Source organism: Poromitra crassiceps (assembly GCF_964638095.1).
Source record: "Poromitra crassiceps genome assembly, chromosome: 28".
Classification (NCBI taxonomy): Eukaryota; Metazoa; Chordata; class Actinopteri; order Beryciformes; family Melamphaidae; genus Poromitra; species Poromitra crassiceps.
Genome location: NC_139651.1, coordinates 10,463,524 through 10,477,003, shown reverse-complemented (window position 1 = coordinate 10,477,003; position 13,480 = coordinate 10,463,524). Strand labels below are relative to the sequence as shown.

General features: G+C 43.4%; 1 protein-coding gene across 1 annotated transcript; it reads right to left on the bottom strand.

Moving 5' to 3' along the window:
- Positions 1 to 711: 711 nt before the first annotated feature.
- Positions 712 to 10,738, bottom strand: dhodh (dihydroorotate dehydrogenase; the record flags this gene model as incomplete). The annotated part of the gene is made up of 8 exons (XM_083662473.1): positions 712 to 1,381; positions 3,375 to 3,534; positions 3,711 to 3,864; positions 5,284 to 5,397; positions 6,482 to 6,669; positions 7,443 to 7,525; positions 9,739 to 9,938; positions 10,520 to 10,738. Coding segments are annotated over 8 exons (1,293 nt in total), but the record flags the coding sequence as incomplete, so codon positions are not given.
- Positions 10,739 to 13,480: the final 2,742 nt, after the last annotated feature.

The following is a 13,480-nucleotide window of genomic DNA, read 5'->3' as shown; positions in this document are numbered from 1 at the left end:
AAGAGTACCGTAGGGATGACGTACAGTATGTTTGTAGGCTTACCCAGAGGTCCTTCACTCCTGGTAAAAGTCAATGGGATTTTTGTATGGGAATTGGTCTGTGGTTAACAAAGGTTTATGAAACAGCGACGTTTGTGTTCAGCAAGATCCTCTTCACAAATGAGGGCCACTTTTATGACTTTTGAAGCATTTTCTGAAAAATCACGTTTTATTTCAAAAGAAACACATGCATTTACGCTTCGAAAATCTTATTATATGCCCCATGCGTTACCATCTTGAGTAGAACATTTGTTAAAAAGGTCAACGGTTATTGTGGGATCGTTTTGTCGACAGTGATTTTCTGAATGATGGATCTATTTTTAGATGAGCAAAGAATACAAAATAATTAAGAAATGATGGAATTATTATGACATTTGATGTACATGTATGGGGCGGCTTTAGCTCAGGAGGTAGAGCGGGTCGGCCAATGACGCAAGGGTTGGCGGTTCGATCCCCGCTCCCTCCCAGCTGCCGTCGCTGTGTCCTTGGGCAAGACACTTAACCCTCCTTGCTCCCGATGGTGTGTAGGCACCCTGCGCGGCAGCCTGCCGCCATTGGTGTATGAATGGGTGAATGTAGACTATCTACTCATTGTAAAGCGCTTTGGATAAAAGCGCTATATAAATGCAGACCATTTACCATTTACCATTTACCATTTACATGTTTGAACAACTACAGTGAAAAATTCGTAAAAACTGATCATATTGCCCTATCCATACAACAATCATATGACAGATTATTTTATTTATAAACAAAAAAACATTGTATGAATTTGTATTAACAGGTTTTTGAGGCTTGTGGTTTGCATAGTACAAGCACTTTGGTGTCAGTATGCATGTGAGTACTACTATAACTGCTGTATAACAAACAATAAACCTCAGAAATAAAAACCTATAAACAGAGAGCAGCTGTCAAATACGGTTGATGTAATGTCACAGTCATAAATAATGTACGTGATCGTTTTCAAGTAAAGGTTGGAAGTGGAGTTTTGGTGTGTTCAACTGAATCCCGTTCACCAACCCATCGTCTGCACCTCGACATATAAACGCATGGTTTATGCAACAAGTTCAGAGCGCATCTCACGCCTTGGCAACCGGTGCAGACGAGGCGGAGGGGTTGATGGCAGAGCAAACAACCATCGGCACAATCAGTTCAGGATCATGTTTGCTAGCCGGAGGAGCCGGCTGCCACAGCCACAGGGGGCGGGGCTGCTCTGCTGCCAGAGTCTGCGTTAACGTTTACCGGCTCTCCATGTCGGCTCTGCTGATGGGTCTGCTCCCTGTGGTCTGCTCCCCTGTGGTCTGCTCCCACCGCCTCGGACACGCTGCTGAAACCCTGCTCTCTGTCAAGAGACACGTGGTAGAGGACGACAATCATTCACGTTGAGAAGAACATCGGTTTATATTCATTTATATAAAAATTCAGACTTTTTTTTATATCCATTTTTGTATAATGGCTTGCAAGAAGAAACCCCAGATCATATTGGCTAGCTCAGTTCAGCCATACTGTGACAAAACAGTTTCTAACCACTTGCTGGTTCGAGCTCATTAACCATTGACCAGGTGTCAACATCAAAGTGCTGTGGTCAAACGTACTAATGAGACCATCGTAGTTACAGTTATCAGATGGAAATACACTGTAATTGACTTGCTAATTTCAAAGAAAATACCATCTTTTCAAAGGGTGGCAATAAACAAAAAGAAAAATAATATTTTGGTTATATATATATATATATACGGTATATATATATATATATATATATATATATATACATACACATCGCATTGCTTATATTTTGACTTTGAGTGAGAGCAGAAGTAGCTCAAGGGTTTGTTGTTGTATAATATATGTACTGTTAAAGTTGTGTGAACTGAACTGTCGCAGTTTGTGTGGATTTAGTTAGTACAGCCTGCTACAGTGTGAGAGAGTCAAGGTTGGTCCCTTTATAAAGGCTGAAGAAAGCATCAAACATGAACTGCGATTTCTCAAACAGTACAAAAGATAAATGAAAGCTGATTGAATTGAATAGAGTACTGAATGTGGTGTGACTCGTTGAAAGTTGAAATGGAGTGTCTGGGTTAAAGTATGAAGGAGCAGTTGGAGTTCAAAGACGCCATGGTTTCACATTGAACTGCTGTTTAATACGAACCGCCACCAGAAGCTGCTGAAGCAGTTTGTTTAACTGACAATATGAACTGCGTTTGAATGGTAAAATGCTAAATGGACTGCATTTATACAGCGCTTTTATCCAAAGTGCTTTACAATGTGCCTACATTCACCCATTCACCCACCGAGGGCGGCCAGCTGCCACGCAGGGTGCTGGCACAGCAAACGGGAGCAATTCAGGGTTGAGTGTCTTGCCCAAGGACACTTCGAACATGCGGACTGGAGGAGCCGGGGATCGAACCACCGACCTTCTGATTAGTGGACGACCCACTCTACCTCCTGAGCCACAGCCGGCCCTACTCTACTAACATACTACTGTATATATGGTGTAAGTCTACTCTACTAACATACTACTGTATATATGGTGTAAGTCTACTCTACTAACATACTACTGTATATATGGTGTAAGTCTACTCTACTAACATACTACTGTGGTATATATGGTGTAAGTCTACTCTACTAACATACTACTGTATATATGGTGTAAGTCTACTCTACTAACATACTACTGTATATATGGTGTAAGTCTACTCTACTAACATACTACTGTGGTATATATGGTGTAAGTCTACTCTACTAACATACTACTGTATATATGGTGTAAGTCTACTCTACTAACATACTACTGTATATATGGTGTACGTCTACTCTACTAACATACTACTGTATATATGGTGTACGTCTACTCTACTAACATACTACTGTATATATGGTGTAAGTCTAAGCATAGTCTCACAGTAGCCAGCCATAGAGTGATATCTACGTCTGGTGCACCGACTCTTGAAAAGTGGTTAAGGACCGACCAAAACACAATGTGTGACAGACATATGAATTGACCAACCACGGACCTCCTTATTTGCGTGACACAACTGGTGGGGTGGTGCATTTTGAACGATGGATGAACTAATGCGCGCAGACAGCCCGGACTTCCGTTACAGCCCAGCCAATCAGAGCCTTGCCCCAACTTTTCTTGCGGCAAAACCTGGAAATGCTAAATTGGGTCTGACCATGTGAGGACCTCAAGTTCTGGGTGTGCATTTTCTCTTAAATCAATCAAATTATATAAAAAATAAAATAAATCAATAAATCGTGAAACTTGCCTGCCAACCCCGCATGTACTCCAGATTTGTGGTAGGAGAAGAGATTCCCTACAAGCCATTCACACTCACTTGAGAAGTTGTTCCAGTTCCCGCTTGATCTTTGTCACAATGGGCGGGCCCTGATAGGTGAGAGCTGTGTAAAGCTGAACCAATGAGGCGCCGGCGCGGATCTTCTCCATGGCGTCCTGCCCGCTGGCCACACCGCCAATTCCCACAATCGGTACTTTACCTAAGACGAAACGCAGAACAGTGTGGATCAGGATCAGGATCAAGGATCAGGATCAGGATCAGGATCAGGCTCAAGGATCAGGATCAGGATCAGGATCAGGATCAGGATCAGGATCAGGACCAGGATCAGGAACATGTGTATTTTGCTAAATGTTGGTGAGTAAATAACTAAAGTACCTTTGGTGAGGCTGTACATGTCTCTGACGGCGTGTGTGGAGAGGTCTTTGAGAGGCTGGCCACTCAGCCCCCCCACCTCGCAGCTCTGAGGGTCCTGCAGTGTCTCCGGTCTGGACACTGTGGTGTTACACACCATGAGGCCGTCCACTCCCAGCTACACACATACACACACACACACACACACACACACACACACACACACACACACACACACACACACACACACACACACACACAGGAAGGGAGATGGAGTGAGCCTGCAGAAAGATAATTGGTGCGTGTGATTGGCTGTGAGGAAAAAACCATCTGACTCGGGGCAGCGTGTGACCTACGGTGTGACCCCCCGCTGTTCAAATGTTTCATTTCTTTTTCCTCCTTAAGCGTCGCTTCCGTTAAATATGGCCTCTTTCTCACTCCAGTGAGCGCAGAGAAGTAGCGACAACAAGGCTAGGAGAGCAGAGGAGAGCAGAGGATGAGGCCTGTTGAAAGAGCTGCGTGGAGCAGGTGTTTAAATAGCTGCGTGGAGCAGGTGTTTAAATAGCTGCGTGGAGCAGCAGGTGTGCTGCTGAGAGCTGCGTGGAGCAGGAGGTGTGCTGCGGAGAGCTGGCGCTAAAACACTGATGCTCTGAAATAGCTACTAGACTATGAGAGGGAGCAGAGTGGTGAGAAGAGCAGGGCGAGGAGATCGAGCGGCAAACCACAAGTAGCTCTTCAGTCACTCGTGGCTTATGGCATCACACAGCACTCCAAGCCCTGCAAGAAGGACCTACAGTACTACAGAAGACACCTACAGTACTACAGAAGACACCTCTGACTAGGGGTGCATGATATTGGAAAAAACTGACATTGCAATATTTTTTTATTCTGCGATATATATTGCGATATGAAAAAATACAGGAATTTTCACCAAAAGTCTTGAATAGGTCTATCAAGCCTTGCTCATTTAAGAAGGTGGCCTAGTGGGTAACGTGCGCGGTTGACGTAGTAGGAAGTTAGTGTGTTTTTAGCCACAGACAGGGTGAGTTGCAGGATCCTAAGTGGGTAAAAGTACTATAGTTAGTAGGAAAAGAGCTTAGAACGTCACCAAGAGGGCATGCATTACTGTATGTTATGAGTTAATTTGCCTTACTTGACATTGCACGCTCTGCGATGTGACTATTGCACATGTGCACATTGCGATGACGATGCTGAAACGATATATTGTGCAGCCCTACCTCTGACATACTGTACTTTGTTCTGATCATAGATTAAGGTGAATCAGAACATGTGTCAAGCTACAGAGTCACATCAAACCAATGCATGGAAAATCAACAACCATCACAAATAGGGACCAAAGACGGGATATCAAAGCAAGACACCCCAACTTCCAGTGACAGTCACTTCCTGTATCTGTGCCACGGCCACTTAGGAAGACTGGTCAGCCAATGAAGTTTCACGCCACTGACAGACAGCCAATCACAAGCTGGTGACCACGCCCATTTAGGAGACCGCAAGGGTACCATTTCTTATTATCGGCGAAGCCTGCAGTGAAGTGTCTCTCTCTTATTAAAGGTCTCTGTAGGTACCCACCCACCTCAGTGACAACATCTGCAATGTCCTGCTTGTCCCGGGCAGTGAGGTCAGGAGAAATCTTCACCAGGACTGGAGGTTTGCGCTCTCCCTGCAGGGCATCTCGCTCCTTCAGCACCTGGGGGGATTTAACCAGTGAGCGTGTCAGGCGGGTGAGGGGTCAGAGGTCGACACAGACATGAGAAACACAGACCCTACAGGGAAAAGTTATTCTAGGCTACAATATACTACAGTGCCCAGTGGTTGGACATGGGTGTGTGTCTGTTCAGGCAGCTGCACGGAGCCATACCGCAGCTGGTGGACATAGGCCTTAAGCTATGCTATTTTAGTCCCTGGTTTATCCAAAACCACTTTGAAATCTTTCAAATGTAACTCTACTGCTAATTGATTTCATCCTGCCCACAGGTCCTTAGAACCGAGGTATTGATCATTTCAATGCTAATCCTGGATTAACCCTAAACATTCAGAACACCTGGATACTATACAGACCCTGGATAATTATCATTATGCTGTGTTTCTTGTCAAAGGTTTTATAGATGTTGGAAGCAATAAGGCCAGATGATGAATTTACACAGTATTTAAAGTCCCTGGAAACCAGAAATATTTCTTTATTATTTAGCATTTTGAGTTCATCACATCGCAGGAACCTATGCTAATAAGCCACCAGCCAAATTTGAACGATGATGAACGTCGCAAAGTATATAAATTTAGGTTTGACAGTCATGGCAAAAGTAATGAGAATCAATTCGATTTTAGAGTGTATTTTCTCCCGCGGACTGTGTGGGCGTGTCCCGTCTGCAGCAGGTCTCCGGTCTCCTCCGAGAGAGAGAGAGAGAGAGAGAGAGAGAGAGAGAGAGAGAGAGAGAGAGGGAAACGGGGAGAGAGAGAGAGAAGGATAGAGAGAGAGAAGGAAAGAGAGATGGAGTGTGTGTGTGTGTTCGCTCTCTTCAATGAGGAAATGGAAATCCAGACCTTGTAGAAAAGTGTCGATTTATGGGGTTAGGGTTGAAAGTAATGTCAACCACTTTCTGAACCACACAATTACTCACATAAGACCCTAAATTTAATAGTTAGAAGGTTTTTGTGGATTTTGGTTTCCAGGGACTTTAAGTTTTTCTAACTGTTTTCCAGTTGTGGAGGCCACTCCAGCTAAGTGAGTAGAAATGAAAGTGATGGACAATCTCTTTTAGACATGGTCGCACCCGATGCAGGAGCTGCCTGAGCTCAGTCTTTCCCTGCAGGTCCCGCAGACCCGGCGTGTTGGGACTGCTGACGTTCACCACCAGGTAGTCGGCCAGAGGGCCCAGCACCCGCACGCCCTCCAGGTAATCTGCCCCCGCGTCCTCAGATAGCTTGTTCTTCCCCAGGTTGATGCCCAGGGGAAAGCCAGCTATAAGCACATGTGACGCATGATGCAAAGAGACACACACACACACACACACACACACACACACACACACACACACACACACACACACACACACACACACACACGTTGCATCAGAAATATGAGTCATTGGGAGCCTGCTTACCCTGTGGTAAATAGTCTGTATGTAGGAGTAGATCAGACAGAACGTTCTGAATGCAAAAGAAAAACATGTCACAAGGACAGGTCAGGATAATCAGAATGAAATAGAACAGAAAAGAGAAGAGAAGAAACATTCAATTCAGCCTTGAAATAAGGTAAGGTAAGATAATCATTATCTTGATTGGGTTTCCAAATCTGATTTGGGAGTGTGTCCGCACTGCCAAAAATCTGATTCTCAAGTCGGATCTGTGTGTCCAGACCTAAACAGCCTATCTGCATGGGTTGCTATGGTAACGACGTGGGCGTCAGTAAATACGTACGCTGGTGATGTGGTTTTCCTGCGCAGAAGCATTTGATGACGAGTTGCGAGTGACGTTCAAATCAGATTTGGTGGATCTGCGCGTCCGCACTGAACGTCACATCAGTCGAAAGCAGATTGGAAACTACCTCCATATGTGGTTTGGGACAAGTGACACAAATCAGACTTGGAGCGTCCAGACTCATAAAACCAATCCGGATAAAGTCATTAATAGGTCACTAAAGTTCACAAATCAGATTTGGCCTGAACATGGCCTAAGAGGCTGGGCAGAAAAGTGAGTACTGGATGTCCAGACACTTCCGGCAGTCTTGCCAACCTTTTGTCAGCTCCAGTTGGGTTCCTTCCCTGGCCTTCAGCCTCTCCTGTGCTTCTGCCAGACCATAGCTGTTGAATCCATATCTACACACACACACACACACACACACACACACACACACACACACACACACACACACACAAAGTACAACTTATTAAAAGCATACACAAGTACAACTTATTAAAAGCATAATACTCAAGGCTACTCGTGCGTCGTACTTAAAAAGAAGTAGAAGCCAAGTAAACATATACGTAGGCTGAAGAGGCTTTTAATTTGTATAGACGGTTTTAACTTGACAACAAAAACATTCTAAATTGAACCCCCGCTCACGTCCTGTTGCAGTGTTTGCTATGGACATAAAAGAAAAAAAAACATTCAAGTGCAGGACTGACCATTCCGTGAAAACCGTCTATACATCTGAGCAGCGAAAACAAAAATAACAATGTCGAGTGAATATTTCTGCAGTTTGCTGAATGCTGAGAAAAAGGAAGTGCTGTGGGGTTGCGCTCTGGTGAAAACCGTCTATATCTACAGATTTTGTTTTCATGCCCTCTTGGCATAGATGAAAGAACACTGGTATGAAATGCTTTCAATTTCCCCTCATTACATTTACACGCTTGACAAGGCTGTTTGATTGTACACCGAGCAGCAGCAGGACGGGCAAATTCTTTAATTATTCACTCTATATGCTCTTCTCTAGCACCCTACAAACAGAATAGCCGATTCTAAACATCTGTTCATCCTATCCACACCATTGCTAGAGTTTAGAACTTGGAAGATAAATTCTTTCTTATAGCAAACTCATGAATATTCACGTGTATCCATGAGTCGCGTTTTCCTCGGGCATAAAGAGAGAGCAGACAGATGGGAAGAGGCGGTAAAGGAAGAGAACTCTGTGAACCTGTGCTACCACCAATTGACACAGAAAAAGGAAATGAGATACGAGAAAAACGCGTGAGCCTCCTACTTCCTGCTTCTTCCCAGTGGTTTACATCTACGATGCAGCGTGTGCTGTGGGCGGCGTGTTTACATCTACGATGCAGCGTGTGCTGTGGGCGGCGTGTTTCCTTTGAACACGGTGAAAGAGAATATTATCCGTCTTCCACTCTCGCTTTCTGTCTTTAGGATTTTAACATAGCGGTAAACTACGACTAATCTGATTACTGCAACATAAATAGGGGCTTTGAACTACATTGCATAGGTTATATAATACATTCTTGCACTGTGATACTTTTCTCCATGAGGTGAGGAACTTTTTAACTCCAAGTTCTGATATAAGAAATATGATAATTAATCCATACTATGAAAATTAACATATATTCCCTCACAGAACATGACACAAGACCTTGTCCAGGTCATTAGGTTCCACTAGTAAATTAAGCACCCGTACGAGCCACCAAACAGCACTTATTTCAACAATTTCTTGAGCTTTCATAACTGCTGTTATTAGTATTCCTGTGGTCTCTGTCTCAGGCAATGCAAATCAGTTCATATATTATATACTGTAGGGCTGTGAATCTTCACTGGCCTCACGATTCCATTACGATTCATCTGTCAACGATTCGATTCGATTCCACGATGCATCTCGATACAGCTCAAAGTATTGCAGCTCCAAGTATCAAATCCTCAATTTTCTGTATTATTACTGCACATGGCTACTTTTTCATCAATTAATACAAGCAGTCGGATAAATATCAAGTCCCTTTTTTTACTTAGAAAGTGCTTTAAAATCTGAATGTCAACAGAAATTTAAACATAAACGATTCAACAATTCATCTGTCTTCGATTCGATTCGATTCACACGTCCGCATCGCGATGCATCGATTATACGATTAATTTTGACACCTCTAATATACTGTATATATACTAGTAGAAATCTTGCACGCTCCTTTCTAGCATCCCTTGCTGTGCCCGCTCAAGGTGCCCTCGAGGTCGTGACGCGACGTGCTGGCCCTCGCAGGTGGCCACGCCCTCGCAGGTGGCCACGCCCGCTCCACTGTGGGTGGTAAATCCTCGCCTTATTATAGTAGGGAGATATAGCTTTGTTGCTAGGGAGATTTATGCTAGAAGACACAGATAGGAGAGAGGCGCACAATACTTCAGACCTGTTGTGTTATCAGTGATCAGATCAAGTCAACCAACCAGTAAAATGGCTGAATTCACCAAGATCACTAGAATCCTTCAGTGGGGCGGGGCTATATATCAGTTGTATCCGTTAATTTGACTGTACCCTTTTTAAATCACATTCTATTCAATTGACAAACATTGCCCATTACAAAGACGATTCAACACTTGCCTGTTAATGACTGCTTGGTCTCTCGTGAGTCGGAACACGCGCGGTTTGGGGTTCCCATCCTGAGCTTTAGGAGTGATGCTCCCCACTTCAACAAAGCCAAAACCCACTTTGTAGAGTCCGTCTATGGCCTCTCCATGCTTGTCAAAGCCCGCTGCAATCCCAATGGGGTTTTTGAACTTGCATCCCAGGAGATTCACTTCCTGTAGACGACGTAACGACAAGGTCAGTGAGCAGTGTCTGAGATGGCTCTGATGCACAGTAGGTGGAAAGTGTCTGGCTCACTCCACTCTAGCCTAGTCTACCATAGAGAGGCAAAGTGAGCGCCTACTTCCTGCTTCAGCACCGTACCAGAGATTTCCATGCGCCATTTATTGTCCCATAGACATTTTGTAAAATGCTTATAAAAAATAGTTGTACTTGTTCAAACCAAACGGTTCAGATATATTTAGAAACAGGAGAGACCATAGAACATTTAATCCGGACCAGAACGTAAAAGAATTGCGGATTTAAAGAAAATATTTTTTCGATGTAGTTTTTTAAAGTTTTGGTCCGAGTGAAATGTTCTATGGTCTCTCCCGATTCTAAATATACCTGAACCATTTGGCTTGACGAAGCAAAACTATTTTTTGTAAGCATTTTACGAAATGTCTATGGGAAAATAAATGACGGATGAAAATCTCTGGTACAGTGCTGAAGCAGGAAGTAGGCGGTCACTTTGCCTCTCTATTTAACATTAGAAAGCGGCCTATGAGAAAACACTGTCTGACACCTCCATACTTACCAAAGACGCAGGGTCGCGGTAGCGGTTCAGAGGAACCAGACCCAGACCCATCACCTTCACTGCCATCACATGGGCCGTCTCCGCCCCCACAACCTTCTGCAGCAGGGGCATCAGCTGGTTGGAGTAGAAACGCTCATCTCCAACCACAGTGAGGTAGGAGGCAAACAGCAGGCCACCTGAGCCGAGGATCTTCACCGCCTCCTTTAGCTGCTTCTGTAGACGGACCAGAAAATGACATGTCCGATGTCAACATTGTTCTCTTAACAAATATATATGTATATGTGATGTGTATATCAGCCTTGGAATAATAAACAATACTTATTATGAGAATGGACATAGGTTTGATTATTTGGCAATGATTAAGAATAATGTTAATCATATTAACCGACTGCTTTGTTTGTTTCTTTTTTTTGCCTTGACAACCTTCTACCTCAGTGGTTTTCAAAGTCTGAGACTGTGTGTTCCCCCAGACACCCCCCCTCAGTCAATTCTTAGATGCCTATGCCTATGGGATCATGATGATTATGTTATTATTTAATAATCCCATAGACACTGAGCCAAGATAGCCTGATATTGCTGTTTGACATACCTAAGACTACACCAAATGCATGAAAAAGGTCAGTCTGAATGAATTTATTTGTTTCTGACTCTGGAAAAGTGGGAAAAACGGCCAAATCACACACATTAGGCTATTTTATGTGATCTCCTTTTGATAACGAATGTCATATTTTTTCCACTTCCATTCACTGAGCCTCCCCTGCAACTGCGTGGAGTGGAGCCCCCTGAGGAGGCCCGCCACCCACTTTGAAAACCTCTGTTCTACCTCAACACAAACCTACGTACATGTATGTATGTATGCATGTACACTATTGTGTGAAAAAGGTCAAAAATGTATTCAAATGTTGCTTGGCAACAATAAGCTCCTATGTGAATGAAGCAGCAGTTCCCATGTGCTGTTGGCCACCTGAGCTGCTCAAGAGGTTAACTTGTGGTTGTGAATATTATGAAACCTTGGGAAAATACATATCTGGACTTATGTGGTTTGTCAATGTGAATACACAAGAACACATCAGAACCTAAATAAATGAGCTAGACAAACAGCTAGCAAAAGTTACTGTATTAACTTTGCTAGCAAGCTGTGTGAGTCAGAGACAGTATGGTCAGAAAGCTCAATAGTCCATGGCATTTCAGAAGAAGCTGAAGCTGAGAGGAGTTGGACAGAGAGAGGTTTGGGCCATATTATGACAAAGTTATTAACGAGCTGCCTGACTAACGCTAAACTAGCATGACCTTCCTCTGTAGCAAACACACTGCAAGCGCCTGGCGGAGCAGCCGAGCTAGCAGAAGGTCAAACAACTGTCACTCGTAGCAAACGTTACATTCACGAATTTACGAATAAGAGTCTCACAAACACACGAGGACGTTATCACTGGACTTGCCTTCACTCGTCCCGCCATGACACTGGAACCAAGTCCAGTGACGTCACTCTTCTTCTTCTTCGTCTTCTTTAGATTTGATTGGTTGGCAACCAGCATTACCGCCAACTACCGGACTGGAGTGTGGAACGTCAGATTGACAGAAAATATAAAAAGAAAATAAAAGAAAATAACTCAATTTAAATCTTATCGACTAACCCAGTTTCTTTCAAATACGTTATTAAGTGATTGTATATTCCTCTTACTGCTTTTCCTAGTAATGTCCCTACAGTGAAGTTTAGCTTAGCTTTCTGTAAAGCTGATTTCAGTACAGTCTTCTTCTACTCTCTTCTTCATAACTCTCACATTCCAGCAACACATGCTGAACAGTTTCCAGATTGCTGCAAGTCGTCGACTTCTTCTTCTTCTTCTTCTTCTTCTTCTTCTTCTTCTTCTTCTTCTTCTTCTTCTTCTTCTTCTTCTTCTTCTTCTTCTTCTTCTTCTTCTTCTTCTTCTTCTTCTTCTTCAGTGCGGTTGGTAAACCAGCTTTTAGAGGTGCAGCATCACCGCCACCAACTGGACTGGAGTGTGGGACAAGACCATGTACAAGACAAGAGAATAAAAACGTGAATCTCACAATAACTTGCCTGCTGTTTTCCCCGAGAGACAATGAAAAGTCAAGTCACTGAAGAAGGTGAGACATGATCATGCTAACAAGTAGCTAACAACAACATGCTAACAATAACAACAGTAACGTTATTTGGTCCGATTCTTACTGTCTTTCAGAGGCTGTATAGCGGGCTCAGTTTGAAAGCCAGTGACGTTTCTCGTAGAAATAGAAGTCAAATTAACGACAGCATCCAATGAAGCATGTCATGCTAGCTTTTGGGAAGGGAGCTAAACGCTCGAAAGTTGGGCAAAATTTTGGCCAGGAAAAAAAAACACATTGTCGAAGGGGTCCTCACTCAGTCAATCCTCATGTGTGTGTGTGTGTGTGTGTGTGTGTGTGTGTGTGTGTGTGTGTGTGTGTGTGTGTGTGTGTGTGTGTTCTTTCTCGTCTAGAAAACAACATACATTTCTCCCAATTCATGACATGAGTCATGACATGACGTTTGAATGTTCATTAAATTAAAAAAAAGTTTTTTTTTTATTATTATATTTGGTCCTAAATTGGCCCTCAGTCATCAAAACTTTGAGAACCCCTGTCTACACAATGAAGTAGTACATGTTCAACTGTTTCTGGTTGGCTATGGTGTGCACATTGTGTGCTTGTCTATTGTATGTAATGTAGCCTTTATTATACAGTCTATGAATGTAGCCTATAGACGGTTTTAACTTGACAAAAAAAAACATTCTAAATTGAACCCCTGCCCACTTCCTGTTGCAGTGTTTGCTATGGACATAAAAGAAAAAAAAACATTCAAGTGCAGGACTGACCATTCCGTGAAAACCGTCTATATGCTGAGCGGCGAAAACAAAAGTAACGATGTCGAGTGAATATTTCTGCAGTTTGCCGAATGCTGAGAAAAAGGAAGTGCTGTGGGGT